The sequence below is a fragment of the Macrobrachium nipponense genome, chromosome 3 (assembly GCF_015104395.2).
Source record: "Macrobrachium nipponense isolate FS-2020 chromosome 3, ASM1510439v2, whole genome shotgun sequence".
Classification (NCBI taxonomy): Eukaryota; Metazoa; Arthropoda; class Malacostraca; order Decapoda; family Palaemonidae; genus Macrobrachium; species Macrobrachium nipponense.
The window spans coordinates 80,653,326-80,675,588 of record NC_087202.1 but is presented as its reverse complement, the minus strand read 5'-3'; the positions used below and the strand labels follow the sequence as shown (position 1 = coordinate 80,675,588).

The 22,263-nt window shown below is 46.5% G+C and overlaps 1 protein-coding gene across 1 annotated transcript in view; it reads right to left on the bottom strand.

Moving 5' to 3' along the window:
* The window catches only part of LOC135221845 (THO complex subunit 3-like), an 80,195-nt gene that overhangs the window by 48,463 nt on the left and 9,469 nt on the right, over window positions 1–22,263 (bottom strand). The window contains exon 2 of the mRNA XM_064259764.1: window positions 2,748–2,904. Coding sequence (XP_064115834.1) covers window positions 2,748–2,904 — 157 coding nt within the window. The remainder of the gene's footprint in view (window positions 1–2,747; window positions 2,905–22,263) is intronic.

Genomic DNA, 22,263 nt, shown 5'->3' with positions numbered 1-22,263 from the left:
TATATCCACTCCTTCATCTCCTAATGCTTTCCATGCCTCCACCGGAATCATGTCTGGTCCGGTTGCCTTCCCATTCTTCATCTTCTTCAGTTCATTTAGCACCTCTTGCCTAGAAAAGAAACCCTCATTACCATGCCAATGTTCACTTGCCCATCCTCTCTTATTAGTCTATTATTTTCTTCATTTAACAACTGTTCGAAATATTCTTTCCATCTCTTCACAATGTCTTCCTCCTTTCTAAGTACTACACCATCTTGATCTTTTATTTGTTTGATATGTGTCATATCTTTGGTGCTCTTATTTCTAGCCTTTGATAGCTTGATTATCTTCTTTAATCCTTCCTTTGTCCCCAGCTCATTATACACATCATCATACGACTTTGCTTTAGCTTGGGCTACCACCTTTTTCACCACCTTGTTTTTCTCTCTGTACCTATTTCTGTCTTCCACTGACTGTGACTCTTCCCATCTTTTCTTTGCCTCCTTCATATCTTTTACTACTTTCTCAATGTCTAGGTTTAGGTTATTGATAATGCTGACAAAATTTGTGTGTGGTTGTAAAATATACATATGTCAACTTTCAGCTACATCCGATGCTTTGATAAGGAGCAAAGTCCAAAAAACCGTGTTACAAAGGCCCTGAATCTCATAGTAGTACGTTACGAAAGAGGACACTCTAGAGCCTAACCTAACCCTCCAAAATGGAATGTATCGACCTGGTCAGGTTAGACAGTCTAGCACCTACATTTACGTAAACAGAGAGGAACTCTCTAGTGATGGAACACCCTCCAAAACTGAATATTGGTCTGGTCAGGTAGCCAGGACTAGTACCAACTATGGGTAGCGAGTAGCACTCTCAACCACCTAGCCTACCATCCAAAATCTCATCGACTTGGTCAGGTAGGCTAGGGTTGGTAAATCGTGTGGGACTTCCAAGCTAACCTCATCATAATAAAATTAGTATACCAATATAATATTAAAACAAGATAATAAAAAAATTTACTACATACACAACTTGCATGAGCATATCAGATGGAAGAGGGCTTTCCTTTATACCTCCAAAATAATAACTGGCAAAGTGCTAGGCTAGCTAGCCTAGTTCGCTTCCAACACACTACTCACGCATTAAAATGAAATAAAACCACACTTCCGTGAGGGAACCAAATTGCTCATGAAGGACGATGACTAAGGAGGGAAACCCTCTAATAAGGCCAAAATCTAAAGGTTGAACCGTAATACATAAGCCTATCGATACCCAACGGGTAAAATTTCACGACAACAGTAGCGTTTACTGTGATCTGCAATAGTGGTGAATTTAAGATAATCATCGTAAAAATAAAAAGTAAAAATTATAATTTGAGAAGACTGAGCAATGCAGTACTAATGTAAACATGCCGGTTTCCTGGATGAGGGTTCCTTGTACATACGTAACATGTAAACATCTCAACTAACAACTTCTTAAACAAGGACAAACCGTTGTCTAACCGCGTTCAAAGTCAATAAAATTATACTCAACTTAGATGATGATGCTTCTTGAAGATCAGAAGTCATATTAACACAAGAATTAAACCAAATTATCGAAAGTGGCGAGCAGAAGGTGGTCGTTGTAACAGCACCTCTCTGGCAGGGGATTTTGAGAGAGGAGAAAGATATTGGGTAACATATCTGTGATAGTGGCTTCCACTCGTCCCTGTTACTATACCGACACCCTATGAGGGTGATCGATCCAGAGGTAATAACTCTAGCATTCCATATGGCTTTTTTCTCTGGTATATTTAGCATTTATTTATACCTAGAAATGAGTGCAATAGGTCCATTTCACTGGGTGACACAGGTCAATCCCAGAAAAGTCTTTATCAACAACATTCCACAAGGAAGTATCACGACCATCAAGCTGTTGTTCAATATCTTTTTGAATTTATCTAATCATCCTATGTTAATTCTTCCCCTTCAAACCATCAGGACTGACAATAATTACAGAGGTGTAAAAATGAGTTCAATCTCTAACAAAAGACATGTCAACCTTCCTCACAAATTAATTAATTAACAAAGACTCCCAATCCCATGTCCTGCATCAGTATACAAACAAACTAAAGATTTCAAAATTTGAACTTGATAACAAAGATAACAGGTATTTACCAAATTGTAAAAAGCAATGCTATACAACAAGCAACTTCTATAATAAGAGTAAACTGATGTTATAGCAAATGCACAAGTTATCCTTTCACAAGTTGTATAATTTTCATAACTGTAATGGAATCTAAAGTAGAAATTGCATCCTACCAAGCATGCGTCAGTGCAAAACTGACAAAGGGATTCTTAATAACCTGTAATAGCAGGTGAAACCTTGTGGCTATGTATTTTTGCTTGAACATAAAGGTTATATGTTCAATTTTCAAGTCACCTTGCCAAATTTAGTCTTCATAATTTATTAGACACTGAGAAAATATCCAATATTTTACAAATTAAACAATAACATTTTCCACCTGTCCACCAACCAAAAGAAACAGTATGGAAACGATGTGATATATGAGAAAACATCAAGTAATATTAACCATGAAACAATTTCAAACAAAATCTTGAAATAGAAATTTTTATATACTTTTATAAGTCTTTGCAGTTCCTGTTTGTATTTGAAATACAAATACTTGAACATTTCAACTTCATTTCATTAAAGTCTATCCTCAAAATATCAAGAACCCCCTCACAAGGACTATACTACATAGTACTTTCTTAAATCAGGCTTACCTTTAGTATTGATTGTTGCAGAGCACTTGTGTGTACGAGAGTCCCATATTCTTACAGTTTTGTCACCACTGGCTGATGTTAGTTGTTCTGAGTGGGTAGGATGCCAACACAACTGGTCTACACTGTCTCCATGCCCTTTGTATGTGTAATCTTTTCTCTGAAAGACAGGAATTTGTCAGTCACAGAAGAGGGAGTCCTAGAAATTATTAATCATCACTTAAAAAAGAATTTTTATTATTTGAAGACCTCAAGAGAAGTGGTCATATGTTGGCTTTAAGATGGCTTAAAACTGTCAGTATCAAAAGGAAAAAAAACTCTGCATTAATAATATTCTAAGTCTAATGTATTGCTTTGAAGTTGGTTGTTTGTTCCATAAGTTCTCAGACACTGACCAAAATTGTGGGGAGATAATAAGTGCTTTCAGCACTTACGCTATTCCAGAGTGCACATGGGAGCTTTTTCATCCTTTTTGGTATATGTTAATTACCTACTGTTTCCATAAAATTAAAACTTAAATCATTTAAAGTACCCATATGTTTTCCTCATTTACTGACCAATTTCTTCACTTTTAACCATGGCTGTCTTTTCATAAGAATTGTTGATAGAGATAAATAATATCCATTATATTACAGATGAGTGTAACAAGTTTATCCATCTGGAAGTATAAATGCCTCTCACACACTAAACAAAGAATCAAATCTACTGTACCAGGACTATGAATGGGACAGGAAATAAGTGCATTCTAGTCCTAGATGTGTACCTCCCATCCTCAAGATAGTAGTATATATATACTACTGTATAAATACAAAGATAGTAATATATATACTAATGTATAAATACACTTTGAAAAAACCACAATGCCTTCTTTTTCTCTCATGACATAAGCGGTTGGTAGGTAGCCTATGTCCATTTACCCACAGCCTAACATGGTTTTAACATCATTACAGTATTTTCAAACTAACTTTCATGTCAGTTGTTACCATTATTATCATACTTGAGATACAAAATGTGTACGTATATCTGAACTACTGACCAAGGTCGGGTGTTACGCTCACATTATCCATTTGCATAGGTCAAACAGGTTATATATTACAGCTGTATTTTAGATAAAGGTAATGGTAATGAAACTGATATTTTACTTACTGGATCTATTTATACAGTACAGTAGTACCTCGAGATACGAAATATGACAATTTGTCCAAAATTGCATTTTTCCTAACTATACAAACCTGAGGTCCTTTTACAATAGGAAGGTTACTAGCAGCAGCTGGATAGGTCATAAGCTTTTGAACAAGGGGTTCGGTAGTTAACTGCTTGTCCGACAGTGCGCGCGCCGCGCGACTGGGAGGTAAACAATCACTTTTGCTTTAGGCCCCAGCAAAAACTGCAGAGTGAGGGGTGGCATGAGGTGGGGCTATGTGTAAAAGGACCTCAGGTTTGTATAGTTAGGAAAATGCAATTTTGGACAAATTGTCATTTGTTTCGACACGTGATACAAACCTTTCGGTCCTTTTACAATAGGAAGATTCACTTCTTGGTGGGAGGAATCCGAGTCTTATGTGAACAGACTGGTGTTCGCCCAACCTTGGAATGCCTCCCTGGTCGTAATAGCGAGGGAGGGATCCAAGCCTCTGTCCGATTGATCGGGGTGTGCACCGCAGGATCAATGGTCAGACCTTTGGACCAAGTACTAAGAGAGAGGCAAGCGTATCTCTTCGTACCAGCAAGCAAGAACAAGTTCCTGTTTGCAAGAGGCAACATAAAGTTATGGGTTTGTCTCTTGTTGGCATCCACTTCCCCCCCCTTGTAGGAGGAAGTGGTGGATATTCGCTCCCATCCCTAGTGAAAGGGATAGGATGGGGCTCTGTCGAGTAGCTCACCTGCATCTTGTCCTTATCCAGCAAGGTGACGACCGTATCCCTCTACCCACAGGTAGAGGGGGAGAAAAAGATGGGAAGAGGAGCCAGTCACTCTCTCATTCACTCATCTATTCTTACAGTCACACCAGGACTCGATGCTGTTCAGCCTGCAAGGGTCTGGGTTAGCTACACAACGTGTTGAGCAGCCACCATGGGTCCCAAGGAAAACGATCCAAGGACCTGTGGGCAATATCCCGAAGGTAGAAGGAGGTGCAAGTGGTCTGGTTGTACCAGACCCCTGCCTTCAGTACCTGCGCCACAGAGCAGTTCTTGCGGAACTCGAGGGAGTGTACTTCTTCTAGGTCATCCTGGTGCTGACGAAGAGGCTTCAACACTCGGCCTGGGATGTCGAGTTTCTTCAGATAGCGCCGTCACGCCTTCACAGGACAAAGCAGCATCTCCTTCGCATCGAAGGCGGTGAAGTCCATTAGGGAGGGGATTGTGAAGGACTCTAACCGATCGTCAGGGACCGAAGGGTTCTGAGTCTTCGCTACGAAGTTCGGTACGAAATCGAGCGTCACGGATCCCCATCCCCTGGATGCTTGACTTCACAGGAAAAGTCATGCAGTTACCGCAGAGGAAAAGAAGGGAATGGTCGCATGACCTATCCCTCTTCTCGACTTCGGTGATGTCCAGTACCCATACTGGTCTATCCGTCTGCAGCGAAGTGTCTCGCATTCTCCTATCCCCATGCAGTGAAGTTCTTCTTCTCAGTAGTGGATAGGACACCAACACTCCATGGTGGGTGTCGATGGTATGGGTACTGGGACAAGCCGTTAGGACGAAGAAAAGATTGATCTGGAACAACCGAACTAAGTCCACAGTGAAGTTCGTAACCGACTCGGGCGCTCTGACAGCTGCCAACTGACTACGTTCGGTAGGAGGCAAGTTGTCCAAGCATCCGAGCAAGTCACGTGACCTTCGCCCTAAAAGGGTTATGCCAAGAGACTAAACAAATTAATTTGTTCGTCCCCAATGCCAGACGGCGAGGTGATGATTCTTTTAAGGCATGTGCCCTACAGGCGAAAGTCAATTGCCTTCTAGAGACCGAGGTCCCTGATGGCAAGACATCTCATAGTATAGTTGAATCTCAGCTAAGGAGAAACAACACTATGTGCCGTTGAAGAGGAAGGTGGACTGAAAATGCAACCTACGTCTTCACAGCTGAATCGAGAGAAGGATTCTCAAGATTCTGAACCTGTGCTTACAAAGACTGAGAACGCTAACCGCTATTTCATTGCTGTCCGGTGAGTGTCGTAGTTGCAATGAAAGCGGAGCGCTTTTCAGTAATGAAGACACAGGGAAGTACTGCCTGAAGAACTGCTTCTCATGGGCTGAATATTTGGAAGGAGAGCTGTCAGGTCGGAGAGTAGGCGATGTCTTCTGACACATCTGTTAATTCGGGGTGAACAATGAACAATTGCACACCTACGAATACGAGATATTTTGAAGACAAACTCAGATGTCTGCAAAAATCATTCGCATTATCGCAGTGCGATGCAGCGGGAGATTAGTACAAACTTCTGTTACCGTGCGGTAAACAGAAAGATGAAAGAGTCCAAGAGATATCTCTGTTGAAAATTCTCGCAATGTCGAAGGCGATGAAATCGAGCGTCACAGCAGTAGGTGGTCCTTCATGTATGCAAGAATCCCCGTTAATCAGAGACCTAAGTCCATGATTGTTGGGCAGAGATACGGTTCGGTAGTCAATCAAAGCAGGGGAGAGGGACATAACCGACTGTGCATCTCGGAGACCCAGCTGATACTGAGCTGCTATCAGGCAGTTCAATACGCAGTAGCTCTCGCTGACTCGTCATCCTGAGTTGCCAGGTAATCCATTCCACGAAGGAATGCGTTCGGCTAGAACCATCGAGCATAAAAAATACGCTCGAGCAATTATATTTAAACGAAACGGATTTCGGTAAATACAAAAGCTGATTTGGTGTTGTCCTGACAATACCAAGTATCTAAAATCAAAACTGGTAACTCTTGGGAGGTTGCAGGCAGCCACGAGTTGCAGTTCAATTAAGATACAATTCGTCTCGGTCACAATCCGTAGAGTTAACTACGGTATGCGCCTACCCCCCGGACAATTCAACTGCTTAACAGAATCATGTCGCGAGGGTAATATACGTAGTATATTTGTAGGTTCTGTACAACGACCTCCATCCTAAATTCTTTTCCCCTCAAGGAATGAGAATAAGGATTGGAGATCGACCGCCTTCCTTCTCTAGTCAAGAGAGTGAAGGAGAAGTCTTCCCCGAAGGAAAGCTTCAATGGTGAACAGAATACCGAAGACGACAGTTCAAGCCAAACTGGATGTTCCCGTCCGTTCTTCTCTATTCCAGGTTGGTCGCCTACTGTGAGATACTCTTCTTTCAGCAGCAGTCTTCATCCAAATGCTAGAAATTCCAGGAATTCGAGCATAGGCGAGGTTCCCGATTATCGTGGTAACAATTATCGGGGATTCTCGTCTCGCTCACTTTGGACCGTGGTCTCGCCTAAGTGTTTGGAGATCGTAAAAACTCGAACACTCTGAGAGTGCTAGAAATTCCGCAGAATTCTAAGCACTCTGCGAAACCCCCACCGAATTCGTCAAACGATATCGGCTGGTGGTCATCTCGATTCCCGTAGAAATCGAGGATGGGGCAGAATCCCTCCTCAACGACCGGGGCTTACGTCAGGTAGGACCCGAAGGTCCCACAGTAGCGCAGTCCCCAACGTGGGATCCTACAGAGAAATCTCTGTAGGATCCCTCCCCTTTCCCTCGTAGCCGTAAGGAGAGAGGGAATGGGGGAGGAATTGGATACTCGCTCGCCTTCCCAGCGGAACTAGCAGTTGGAGAAGAGTAGGAGCAGCCATCGCCGCTCTCAGAGTCTGGGAAAACATATCATCAGGAGAAAACGTTTTCCCCGAGGAGGGTTACAAACTCGCACTGTAGGTAAGGGTCTGCCGCCACTGTGAACATCGTCTGGGTGGGGCTGATCGACACCTGACAGGAGACCGCCAATACCGTCCTCCGACTCATTCCAGTCCTCGACGAGGTCGAAACCTCTCAGGAGGACCGAAGGAGTATTTAAATACGGTGTCCGAAGGCTCGTAGAAACGCCGCTGTCGCAGTAGAGGAGGTGGAAGTAGCTTGTTCGACCAGCCAGTCTGAGAGAGCCTTCTTGTCCGGAGACAAGAGACTCTACCTGGTTCAACATAGTCGGCAAGCTCCGATCGCGGCAGACCTACCGTCGGTTTGGGTTTCCTCTTCGGGCCCCAAAACGACTCGAGCTGAGACGTGGGCTCTGCTGGTGGGAGCGGCGATCCTTCCCTGAGGTCGTTGTTCTGACGAATCAGCGCTATAACCTCAGCAAAGTTCCTCTGGATCTTGGAAGTCACAGCATCTTGCAGAGTAGGACCGTCAAGCCCCTCGAACAAGAGCATCTTCCAAGAACCTCCCCCTTAAGGAGGGGGAACAGCGACAGCCCTCTCAGTCTACTCCTGCCACTTGCGCGTACGTCCTGGTCGGTCCGAAGATCGTGCCTGGTACATACGGCGTTGTGACGGGATCGTGCGGGGCGCGCCCCTCACGATCACTGCGCTGTGCCTCACTCTTCCCGGTGTAAACCGAGGAAGTTGAAGGCACGGGAGAGGAAGACCTGACGCTCCCCTTCGCTCGCTGGCTGAACCAGCAGGCTTGGAGGGCTGCAGGCGATCGCCAACCCGTGGTGGGGATCGAGCTGCAGGCCTAGTCGAGTCGTTTCCCAGGGGAGAACGGCTGGACCAAGAACATTGGCCCCGATCTCGTGTGTCATGGGAACTGCTGCTGGTTGCTGTACACGTTCACTCCCTGTGGGAGCGACGGTCAGGCGACCTGCAGAGACCCTTGTCACGGTGAGAACGATGCTTGCTCTCACGGCGCGTCACACCGCTGGCGCCAGCCGTGGTTGGCGCCGGCGATTGGGGGGACCTCTTCCCAGCCTCGGCCCATGGCCGGTCCGAGACAGTCGCATCAACCCGGGTAGCCAGCCGGTTGCTACGAGAGCGAGAGCTGGCCTGGTGGGGAGGCGCCTAAGCGGCTCTCACCAGCCTTCCGCTCCGTGCCGTGAACTGGCACCGAGCGAGCTCTGGCGCCTGATTCTTGGCTGCACCAGTGACGGTACACTCGGTATCTCTCGCGGACGAGAGGCTGAGACGGAACCTGGTCTAGTGGCAGAGCCCCTGACACCAGGCGAGGAAGTACCGGTGTTAGCTGGTACCCCTCTGGTCCCCGTAGTCTTCTTCCTTGCGGAAGAAGGGACAGGCCCCGCTCCCGAGGTGAGACGGGTCCCGAGAAGCTCCCGAGGGAGACTTCTTAGGAGGGAAGGAGGCAACCTTCTTCTTCCTCGGCTGTGAAGCCTTGGAAGTCGAAGGGGAAGAGGCGGCAGCCGACGACGATGAAGACGACGACGACGACACCTTCCTCCTCTTCTTCGTCAGCTTCCTCAGGACAGACGTAAGATCTGCCATCCAGGGCGGAGCCGGGGCTGATGTAGCCGATGCCACAGGGCCCGGACGCACCTGTATAGACAGACCAAAGTCTGGGGCAGCATCACCACGAACCGGGACGACGTCAGCAGGTATGGGCGCAGCCAGCACAGCATTGGCAGGGACAGCCAGCACAGCAACAGCAGGGACAGCTAGCACAGCAATGGCAGGGACAGCCAGCACAGTATCGGCAGGTACGGCAGGCAGCACCGGTAACACAGGTGGTAGAGCAGCAGCCAGCGACATCCTGGTACCGGCGGCAGGTCCAGGGTCGAGCTCTAGGCAGTGAAAGTCTGGTCGCGGCAGCGCAGTAACCCCGAGCGGCAGCGGCACGCCCCCCCCCTCGGTACGGCAAACGGCCCTGCACAGCGGTTGTAGGCGAGACTGTTACCACGTGAGGCGAGCATACCAGGTGAGGAGGGGCGGCGTACCCTGGAGTCGACAAGGTTGTTGTCGTGGTCACCACTCCATGGGTGACCGCAGCAGGTCCAGGCAGATAAAGCAGCAGCCCCTGGACACTAGGCACGCCCTGCAGACCGGGGGGAGGAGGAGGAGGAGGAGGAGGAGGAGGAGGAGGAGGAGGAGGAGGAGGAGGAGGAGGAGCCCCACCCCGAACGAGTGGCAGACCCCGAATACAATTGTACATCGGGGCACCGAGCGCCCTCCTCCGCGCTCAACAGATCGGGCGAGGAGAATAACCTGGATGACCCCCCCCCCCCCAAAAGGGGAAGGGCCATCCGTGGGAGCTGAGGGGGTGGGGGTGGGGGGGGGGGGGGTGGGGGGGGCAGGCCACCGCTTCCCCACCCCCGCACAGCACCCATTGCACCCAAAACAATATACGGCACGGCCCGAGTGCAAGGGCATAAGGATCAATTCCCGGTCTGAGCGGAATCTTGATCCATAATGAATATTGATGCAATCAATAATATATGAAAATGAAAAAGAATACTGCAATTGCGATTCCACTTTCACACAAAAATAAAGTGCTCGTGCCGAGCACATTCGTGCCCTCGGCATCGAGCGCACAGGGCAAAAATAAAATGAAAAAGAGTACTTACTTACAATTTTCACTCATACATTTCCACCCAAAATTTCACATAAATAAAGGGCTCGGGTCGAGCGCATTCACGCCCTCGGCACCGAACGCAAGGGGAAAGGATCCATCCCGATTATGAGCGGAAACCTTGATCCATGATGAACTGATGCAATCAAAATAATATATGAAAATGAAAAAGAATACGTACTGCACTTGCGATTTCACTTTCACACAATTTAAAAGAGGAAGGATCAATTCCCGGGTAAGAGCGGAAACCTTGATCCAATAAATATGATGCAATAAAAAAAATATATGAAAATGAAAAAGAATACTGCACTTGCGATTTCACTTTCATACAAAATAAAGGGCTCGTGCCGAGCACATTCACGCCCTCAGCACCGAGCGCACAGGGCAAAAATATGAATGAAAAAGAGTACTTACTTACAATTTTCACTTACACATTTCACCCAAAATACACGGCTCGGCGCGAGCGCGCTCTCGCCCTCAGCACCAAGCACACAAAATATAAGGATCAATTCTGGGAAACTTCTGAATTTCCCGCACTTACGCCCTTCAGTCCCTGCAATCGTCGGTACCGGAGGGCGTAAAGAATTCATGATCCAAAACAAATCACTTCAATGTAATTGAATAATAAAGAATAGTGAATAATTGTACTTACAATTTTCAGTCACACAATGTAAACAGAAAAAGAAACACAACTAGGGGGTCCTCGAGTTACGACGTTGATCCGTTCTTACGATGCGTCGTAACACGATTTTCAGCGTAAGTCGGAACATTGAAAAATACCACATGATTTAATGTAAATACCTATCAATAACAACGAGAGAACAATTCCTTACCTTTATTAGTTTGATTGGCTTGCACACTGGAGAGGAAGCTGCGGTGCTGGAGAGACTGGGGGAGGTTAGTGAAGAGAAAAAGAACCTCCAGAAGTTGCTGGAGATGCTGAGGCAGGTGATTCTTGAGGTGAGGCAGAACATACTAGTACTGGAGATGCTGAGGCAGGTGATTCTTGAGGTGAGGCAGAACATACTACTGGAGATGTTGGGGCAGGTGAGTCTTTAGGTGAGGCAGAACCTACAGAAGGTGCTGGAGATACTGGGGCAGGTGAGTCTGGGTTAGCAGAACATTCAGAAGGTGCTGGAGATTGTGGGGCAGGCGAGTCTGGATTAGCAGAGGCAGCTGAGGTAGAGGGTACAGGATCTCCTGCAGGCCTCTCTACCTTCTTAAAATACTGCTCCAGGTTAGTCTGAACAGAGAGCGACCTCTTTTCATCCAAGATCTCCTTGTAACACTGCATCAAATCCATGACGCCTCTGGAAACCCTAGTGAACCTGTCCAAGTTGGGATCCTGAGCCTCAAAAGTTGACAACGCTTGCTGCAACTCTGCAAAACCTCTTATCAAGTCCTGCCTTGTGAAAGCCTTAGGCTCTGGGGTGGGTGCTTCTTCTTCTTCCTCTATCATCTGCTTCTCCAGTTGTATCAGGTCCTCAGCAGATAACTCCTCGCCATGAGACTCCAGCAGCTCTGTAACATCATCAACCTCCATCTCCAAATTGATTTCCTTACTCAGGGCAACAACGTTCTTGACAACTAGCTGAACTGTGTCCTCAAACCCATGGAAATCATTCACAAATTGAGGACAAATTTTCTTCCAGACACCATTCATGTTTGTTTGCTTAACCTCCTCCCAGGAATTAGCAATGTTCTTTACAGCATCAAGGATGTTGTAGGATTTCCAAAAGTCCTTCAGAGTCAAGTCCTTCTTGGTTTCAGTTGCCTGTAAAGCCATAGCAATTGTCCTTCGTAGGTAGTAGGCCTTGAACGAAGCAATCACTCCTTGGTCCCATAGGCTGTAAAAGGGCCGTGGTATTAGGTGGAAGGTAAACCACCTTGACATTAGGGTTGAAGTCTCCCAGCTGGGCAGGGTGTCCAGGGGCATTGTCCAGCACTAGCAACACCTTAAAGGGGATACCCTTGGAGGCGCAATACCGCTCCACACTTGGAACAAAATGGTTTACGAACCAGTCCTCAAACACTGCAAGTGTCACCCATGCCTTCTTGTTGGACTTCCAAATTACTGGTAGTTGACCCTTCCAAATGCCCTTGAGTGCCCTTGGATTTTCAGCCTGATACACCAACAAGGGCTTCAGTTTGAAGTCGCCAGCAGCATTACCCCCAAGAAGTAAAGTTAGCCTCTCCTTGCTGGCTTTATGACCGGGTGCTGACTTCTCCTCCTTGGCGATGTAAGTGCGGTTAGGCATACGTTCCAAAACAAACCTGTCTCGTCTACGTTAAACACTTGCTGAGCAGAATAACCCCCCTCCTTAATTATCTCAGACAACGCTTTAGGAAATTCACTCGCTGCTTTCTCATCCCCACTAGCAGCTTCACCTTGCAATTTAAGGTTATGGTAATTGGCCCGAGCCTTAAATCGCATAAACCAACCCCTACTAGCCACAAACTCTTCACTTTCACTTCCCTCCCCCTTTTCTTTTTTCAACACTTCAAACAATCTTTTCGCCTTCTCCTGAATCACCATAAGGCTGACTGGGATACGCCGTTGATTTTGGTCTTCCAACCAAAGCACCAATAACCTTTCCATTTCAATTATTAGACCACTACGCTGCTTAGTTATCACTGTCGCTTTCATAGGAGCAGATCCTTTCACATGTTCAACGATGCGCTCTTTATCTTTGATAATGGTAGCAACGGTCGAACGGCTAAGGCCAAGCGAGCGGCCAATGTTTGTTGGCGTTTCTCCCTTCTCAGATCGCTTTATAATGTCCACTTTAATTTCCATGGTGATGGCCTTTCTTTTCTTCGATGCACTACCATCAGAAGAGTCCGCCTTGCGCTTGGGAGCCATAACAAAGAGCAAAAAGTTACAAAAACGATACAACACGAGGGAGAGAGAGGCAGTGTAAACAACCAAAATGGCGTATGGGCGAGGAATGAGCGTAGCGAAGCGACGCCGTCCTCTCCCCCACAAAGCGTATTCTTCCGCCGTGCGCCCGGAACTAGTTCGCGTTTGTTTACGTTGCTTACGACGCTAAACCGCGTAAGACGGAACGACGCAAAATATTATTTTTTATATTTTTATGGGGGCGCGTTCGTAACCACGAAACATCGTAAGTCGAGACCAGCGTAACCCGAGGACTTACTGTATACGAAAAGCAAACGACGAAAAAGCGGGCAGAGAGCGAAGATAAACACGTCTATCCACCAGCACGCCGAAAGCAAAAGTGATTCTTCACCTCCCAGTCGCGCGGCGCGCGCACTGTCGGACAAGCAGTTAACTACCGAACCCCTTGTTCGAAAGCTTACGACCAATCCAGCTGCCGCTAGTAACCTTCCTATTGTAAAAGGACCGAAAGGTTTGTATTCCGTGTCGGAACAATAATCCGTTCCGCGGCGCCCTCATATCATGAGGTTTTCGTATCTTGGAACACATTTTACATGTAAAATGGCTAATCCGTTCCAAGCCCTCCAAAAACACCTCAGTAAATTATATTTCCAGGCCTACAACACATGTTCTAGGGTTACGACGCCGATCCGATGGAAGAAATATGACTCCAAAAAGGCAAAACACTGTACATACTTGAGTAATATTCAACTGCATGTAATGTTCAACCCCATTTTTACTGCATATATTAGGACTTTAGCATATGTCCCTTAGCAATAAGCCTAGCCTATGTTACCGGTTGCTAAAAGCTTAGAATATGCCAAAAAATGTATAAATAATCAGTATGTACTAATTTCAAATAATTATTAATTAATCATTAACTATAATATACAAACAAACAAAAAAAACCTTTTAATCGATTGTTTACATTCAGCTCTTACGAGTACCGAACGAACGCCAAGCAATCACTTTTCCTACGACACAGTAAGCCATAAATTTTCATTAGTATCTCTCTTCAACTAATGAAACTACCAAACAGTATAATAACCATTCATTTCTATTCTTTATTCTATCTTTACCTAATGGAGATACCGAGTTACTGACAGCTATAATGAAACATATACGTAACGTAATATTAAAACAGAGGAAGAATTCTAAAAAAATATGTATGTAGCAGTCTGATTTATTTTATATTTTCTGATATCCTAATTCACAATTTTTTTTTATTAAATGTATTGCATGTACTCATTTCAAATAATTATTAAGTAACCATTAACTATAATAAACAAACAAAACAAAAAAAAGCTTCCAAACTTCTGTTTACATCCAGCACTTACGAGTATCGAACAATTGCCAAGCAATCACTATTCCTAGTATGCAGTATGCCATAAATTTTCATTATCTCTCTTCAACTACTGAAACTACCAAACAGTATAATAACCATTCATTTCTATTCTTTATTCTATCTTTACCTAATGTTTTTTTTTTATTAAATGTATTGCATGAACAAGTTTTTCAATTTACAGCATCCTTATACCAATAGAATACTTAAAGCACAAGGGGTAGATGGTGACCAATAGGAGAGCAGGATCTTATGGGGTGACTAGCATCAGGAACCAATGGGAGAGCGGGAGGATGGTGGCGAGTTTACTCAGTTGGCGGCGCGGGAGTTTTAAAATTGTTCTCGGTGGTCCAGGCGAATCTCGGGACTTACAGCAACGACCTTTCGTATCTTGAAAACTTTTCGTATGTAGAGCTGTAAAATTTTTTGTATTTGCTTTCGTATCTTAAGTTTTTCGTAAGTTGAGCCTTTCGTATGTCGAGGTACCACTGTACTTAACGTTATCATCTTATATCATCATCGTAATATGTATAAAAAAAACACTGATCATCCACCATATGCATTTGGTACGTAATGTTTACGGTCTCTGAATCAGTTGACGGAGCCTACTAACAAAAGAATTAGGAGAATCTTTTTTTTAGCTGCTAAAAGAAACAAATGCATGGATTACTGGAATTATTACATTTATTTTTGGCCAAACATGTAAAACTGGTATACAAAGGTAAAATAACATTTGTTAAAGTACAATCCCTCAAATTCACAAAACCTGTTTCTCAATTTATTTGTTTATTTAATTATTATAAGAGATAGTTACCAACAATTGTTACATAAACAAAGAGTCTAGTAATCTTGTTTGAAAGCCTAGTCTTGTACAATCTACAGAAAGTGAATTTTGCTAGCATAGTATGATATACCAAAAAGGACAATGTCCAAAATTGCATTTTTCCTAACTATACAAACCTGAGATCCTTTTACAATAGGAAAGTTACTAGCGGCAGCTGGATAGGTCGTAAGCTTTCGAACAAGGGGTTCGGTAGTTAACTGCTTCTCCGACAGTGCGCAAGCCGCGCGACTGGGAGGCAAAGAATCACTTTTGCTTTAGGCCCAAGCAAAAACTGCAGTGAGGGGTGGCATGAGGTGGGGCTATGTGTAAAAGGACCTCAGATTTGTATAGTTAGGAAAAATGATATTGTTAAACTACAATAAAGTTTTGTACATACTTACCTGGCAGATATATACTTAGCTATAGTCTCCGACGTTCCCGACAGAATTTCAAATCTCGCGGCACACGCGACAGGTAGGTCAGGTGGTCTACCTTACCCGCCGCTGGGTGGCGGATGTACGAACCACTCCCGTAAGCTTGTCAGATTTTTATGCTTCCACCATGTCTCCTGAGGGGAGGCTGGGTGGGCCATTAATCGTATATATCTGCCAGGTAAGTATGTACAAAACTTTATTGTAGTTTAACAATATCATTTTTGTACATGAACTTCCCTGACAGATATATACTTAGCTGATTGGCACCCTTGGTGGAGGGTAAGAGACAGCTCAATAATACAGGTAAGACGGGAAACAACTAATGTTGTAGGATATAAAAACCTTGGTTCTCACCTTTTCAGGATGAAGACTTCATAGATACTATCTCTGAGTCTGCATTGCCTGGAGAGCTACAGCTAGGACGTGACCTGATGCTGAAAGACTCTCGGATCTACCACTGGGATATGTGATCCCCTATTGTGGTAGAATCCAAGTCGGATGCTGTTAGAGGGACCTTGTCCGCTTACCTAACAGATCCTTACCACTACCTCTGCAAGGAGCCAAAACCCACCAGACCACCTAACCAAAATACAAAGGGTTAATATTACGACAAAAAGAGGTGCCTCCTGCAACCTCTTTCAGACAACCAAAAAACAACAATATAAAATATAGGGTAACATATAAAAAATTTACACAGGATAAGTTTCAGCTCCCTGCCCCAGCACCGAATCCGCCGATACGAAAGGACCCAAGGCGAAGCATTTTATCATATGTGATTTTTACATCACGTAGGTAGTGGTTTGCGAAAACCGATTGGCATCTCCAAAAAGTCGCCTCCATCAAGTTCCGCACAGACATATTTTTTCTGAATGCAAGCGAAGTTGCGATGGCTCTCACCTCGTGAGCTTTCACTTTCAGTAGTCTAAAATGATCTTCCTTACAGGCAACATGTGCCTCTGTAATAAGGCTTCTCAGAAAAAAGGAAAGAGCATTCTTCGACATGGGCCGAGTGGGGTCCTTTACGGAGCACCAAAGCACATCTTGATTAGCCTTAAGTTGTTCCTTCCTCTTAAGGAAATACTCATAATTCTCATAGGGCAAAGAGTTCTTTCAGGCTCTTCCCTACTAGAAAAGATAAACTACGAACTTCAAAGCTCCTGGGCCAAGGGCGTGATGGGTTTTCATTCTTTGCCAGGAAACTTGGAAGAAATGAACACACCATAGAATCTTCCTTAAACCCTACATTGCCCTCAATAGCTTGGAGCTCACTCACTCTCTTAGCTGTAGCTAGGGCCAAAAGGAAGATAGCCTTCTTCGTCAAATCCTTGAAAGAGGCTAAGCCAGGAGGTTCGAATCTAGACGATCCAAGGAATTGTAGGACTACGTCTAGATTCCAGTTCGGGGGTAACTACATGAGGACGCTTAATGGTTTCAAATGATCTAATAAGATCATGCAGGTCCTTATCATCGGATATATTTAAGCCTCTATGCCGAAATACCGCCGCTAACATACTGCGGTATCCCTTAATAGTTGACACAACCAGATGACATTCTTCTTTGAGGAAAATAAGGAAATCCGCAATTTGGGTCACAGAGGTACTGGAAGAGGAAATGTTCTTCCTCTTGCACCAACGTCTGAAGACATCCCACTTTGACTGGTATACACGCAAGGTGGAAGGTCTCCTCGCTCTTGCGATTGCTTTAGCAGCTGTTGCTGAAAAGCCTTTCGCTCTGACCAAACTTTGGACAGTCTGAAACCAGTCAGACTGAGAGCGAGGAGATTTTTGTGGTACCTGTCGAAGTGGGGTTGTCTGAGTAGATCGCTCCTTAGCTGGGAGCGATCTTGGAAGGTCCACCAACCATTCCAGTACCTCTGTGAACCATTCTTGGGCCGGCCAAAAGGGAGCGATTAAGGTCATTCTCGTTGAATCGGACTCTACGAACTTCTTGATGGTTAGCCCCAGGATCTTGAAGGGGGAAACGCGTAGACGTCGAGTCCGTTCCAGTCTAGAAGAAGAGCATCTATTGCTACTGCCTCTGGATCCGATATCGGAGAGCAGTAAGGATCCAGCCTCTTGTTCTTTGACGTGGCAAAGAGGTCTATGTGTGGCCTGCCCCATAACTTCCCACAGGCTCTGGCATACATCCAGATGAAGGGTCCACTCTGTGGGAAGGACCTGATCTTTCCTGCTGAGGAGATCTGCTCTTACATTCCTTTCTCCCTGCACGAACCTGGTGAGAAGCTTGATTCCTCTTTCTTCTGCCCACAGAAGAAGGTCTCTTGCTGTCTCGTACAGGGAGAAGGAATGCGTCCCCCCCTGTTTCCTGATGTATGCCAGAGCTGTAGTGTTGTCCGCGTTGACCTGCACTACCGATCTTCTGACTTTGGGCTCGAAAGCCTTCAGAGCCAACCACACAGCCATCAACTCCTTTCTGTTGATGTGCCAGGCTACCTGGTCCCCCACCCAGGTACCTGACACTTCGCTGGTTCCCAGAGTTGCACCCCACCCCATGTCCGACGCGTCGGAGAACAACACCAGGTTGGGGGTCTGTGATTGAAGAGACAGTCCCTTCGCAAAGAGGTTGGGATCTGTCCACCATAAGAGATGTTTCTTGATGTCCTGGGATAACGACAGGGAGAACGTCAAATCCTGAGAACGACGACTCCAATTCCGATGAAGAAAGAATTGGAGTGGTCTCAGGTGCAACCTCCTAGGGAAACGAATTGCTCCAGAGAGGAGAGCGTCCCCAGCAGACTCATCCACTCCCTCACTGTGCATACTTCTTTCCCTAAGAAGGTTTTTTGTTACTCTCTCGAATCCTCGGGCTATCCTTTTCCTGCGAGGGAAAAGCCCGAAAACTCAGAGAGTTCATCTGTATCCCGAGATATACACACTCTTGCTCGGGAATTAGTGATGACTTCTTGAAATTGACGAGAAGTCCCAAAGCCTTCGTCAATCTAAGTACTTGTAAGTCCTTCAAACAACGATCTTCTGAATTGGCCCTTATTAGCCAATCGTCGAGGTACATGGATATCCTCACCCCTTTCAAATGAAGCCATTGAGCCACATTCCTCAAAATCCCCGTGAACACTTGAGGGGCCGTCGAGAGCCGAAACACAGAGCCCTGAACTGAAAAATTTTCATTTCCCCCCATCATGAATCTGAGAAACTTCCTCGAGGAAGGATGGATCGGTACGTGGAAGTAAGCGTCCTGTAAATCCAAGGAAACCATCCAGTCCCCTGGACGAAGTGCTGCCAGCACTGATGAAGGCGTTTCCATCGTGAACTTCTTCTTTTCTACGAAGTTCAGGGCGCTTACATCCAACACCGGTCTCCATCCCCCTGAGGACTTCGGAACTAGGAAAAGGCGGTTGTAGAAGCCCGATGAATGATGGTCTGTCACTAGTTCGATAGCCCCCTTCTCCAGCATCTGATCTACTGCTAGATGGAGAGCTTGATTCATGATGGGGTCTCTGTACCTGGCCGTCAGTTCCTTGGGATGGTCGTCAAGGGAGGTCTTTCGACGAAAGGGATGAGGTAACCTCTCCTCAAATAGAAAGGGTCCAAGGATCCGCCCCTTTTTGGGCCCAGACTTCTGCAAACTCTAAGAGTCTGGCGCCCACCGTTGATTGAAGGACTTGCAAGTTATTTGGGGGCTTTAACAGACTTGGCGAAAGTCTTACCCCTTCTTGAAGGTCTAACGGACCTTGCTAAACGTAGAGGTTCTTGATGAAGATGCCCCTCGAAAGGGTTTCTCGCAACACTTGCCTTTTCCTTCTTAGCCTTGGTAGGGAAGGAAGGGCGAGGTTTTCTTGCCGACTGTGCCAAAAGGTCCTGGGTGGCTTTGGCCGAAGTGACCTCGAAATGTCCTGCACTCGATGTTTCGGGAACAACTGAGTAGACGAGGAGCAAAGCAGCAAAGAAGACCTCTGAGCATGGAGACCGACTTCGTTAAGAAGGAACAATAAACCGACCTCTTCTTCACGATCCCGGCCCCATAAAGGGAGGCGATTTCACTCGCTCCGTCTCTTACCGACTTGTCCATACAAGACAAAACACACATAAGATCTTCTGGCGAAATTGACTCTGGCACTTCAATTTTCTTGGCTAGGACTCCCAACGACCAATCAAGGAAGTTAAATACTTCTAGCACTCTAAACATACCTTTGAGCAAATGATCCAATTCATTCATTGCCCAAGTCGTCTTAGCAGAGTTAAGGGCAGTTCTCCTTGTCGAATCTACCAGTGCCGAAAAATCCGAATCAGCCGAAGACGGTAGACCCAATCCTAAGGGCTCTCCTGTTTCGTACCAGAAACCAGCGCGTCCTGATAACTTCGAAGGAGGAAAAGCAAACATCGTTTTCCCCGCTTCTTCTTTGGAAGCCATCCCAGGAACCAAAACTCCTCAGTGCCTTCTTCATAGAAAGAGTTGGCTTCATCCTCACACAAGAAGAACTCTTCGCTGTCTTCGCCGTTGAAAAAGTGAGTGAGGAGAAGAGGAGCCGTAGGCGTAAGGGAATCCCCAAAAACTTGTAAAAGTAGCTCTGTAAGCTTCTTGTAAGAAGAGACAGCAGCAGAAGTGTTCGGTTCCTCATCCGAACCTTCTAGGACGTCTTGTCGAGGCGAGCGCGGAAGATCCTTAGGTGACGAAGGGATCCTAGCAGGAGTTGAGCGAGAGGTTGGAGAACGCCCTCTCTTAGAAGAGTTCACATCCACTGGAGAACGATGAGAAGATCTGGGAAGTCTACGATGAGACTCCCTCTTCGAGGTATACGGAATCTCAGCCGAAGGAGAGGTAGGGCTCCTACTCCGAGAATCCTCGGAAACATCCACCAGGGCGCTTACGGGAGGCGAGCGCCTACTATACTCTATGCGCCTATCCTGAGGCGAGCGGCTGCCAGGAGAAGAGCGCCTATCGAGAGCAGAGCGCTTGCGCGGCTCTCCATACCTGTCCAGTTTGCGTACGATCAACGGAAGTCCGACTGGAAGGCGAAATGCGCCTACTAGGAGAAGGCTGCTTGCGAGACTCTTGACGTCTAACAAGAGGGTAACATTCAGGAGAAGGGCGCTTCAAACTAACGAGCGCCTACTTGGAGAAGGGCGCTTCCGGGATTCCTGGTGCCTACCAAGAGACAAACGGTCAGGAGAAGTGCGCCTAGAAGCGGGAGAGCGCTACACGGAGAAGGGCGCTTGAAAGACTCTTGTTGTCTGCCCCTAGGAGAATAATCAGGAGTATGACGCCTTAAAAGAGACGAGCGCCTACTAGGAGATCTATGTGCAGTAGGCTCTTGGCGCCTACCTTGCGGGGAGCGGCTAACAGTAGGCCGTCTATCATGCACACGACTCCTACCAGACTCTAGATGCCTGTCAGGAGAGAAGTCACGATCCGACACTCGAGGAGAGTGACATCTGGAAGAAGAACGCCTACTTGTATAAGGGCGCCTTCTAGAATCTTGAGGCTGCTGAGGAGAAGTTTTCTCACGCGAGGGAGTTGAAGAAAGACAATCGCGTGATGAGCAGGTGCAGTGCGCTTACCGGAAGCGGGAATCCAATCTGGAGAAAAAACTTCTTTCTCCATAGAGCGTCCTACCGATGTTTGGCGTCTTGAAATCGAAAGAGAGCCAGGCGAGCGAGGGCGCTCACGCGAGCGAGGGCGCTCACTCAAGCGAGGGCGCTCACGCGAGCCCCCACCTTCATACGAAACCTCCCCATATGAAGGAGAACGATCCTCTGAAGAGCGGCGCCTAGATCTCTTGATCGGAAGAGAAACGTCCTTCTTCCTACGTGATCTAACTGCTAGAGAGTCTGCTAGCGCCGTGATCTGAGCTTGAAGTCCCGCGAGTACTCCTCGTAGGAGAATCTTCTTGTTCTTCCTCGGAAGCAGGCGCCGAGCGCGGAGCGCGAAGAAGAAGAACGATCACAGGATTTCTTGGGTTTCTTCGCCTCCACCGACGATTCTCCGGGAAAAACTCCGGACTAGAAGCCAAATGGACTGCAGGGAGCCTTCCAAGCCCTCTTCAACGGGCGCGACGCATCCGGGGAGTTCCAACCTCTCTTCGGAGAGGGAGACGACGAAGAGGAGAAGCATTGGCGTAGGAGCTCCTTCTTGTAGCGATCCGAGGCAGCCTGGGAGCGTACTTCAGGATCTGCCGAGGGGACGCCTGACCGGTGGGGGCTCTCCCTAGCCCTCCTGCGGCTTTCGGGACTTTCCTAACTCCACTGGAACTGGGAGTCTGGAAGAGGGTCTAGGCCTAGAGGCACTAAGGAGCCGGTCAGACGCACCCTCCACAACACTGGGGACACTGCACTGATCACTAACACTCTCCTTACCTTCCAACTGACGAATCTTCTAATCCATAGAACGATTCTTGGCTTTCAGAGCTGCCGCCTCCGAAGGCGAATCTTCGGCTTCGGTGCGGGGAGCCGGGGCTGCAACTTGGGAAGAAGGTTCTAATTCTACGTTAGTACTATTAGGATCCACATCCAACTCACTCATTCTAGATCTGCTAGAACTTCTAG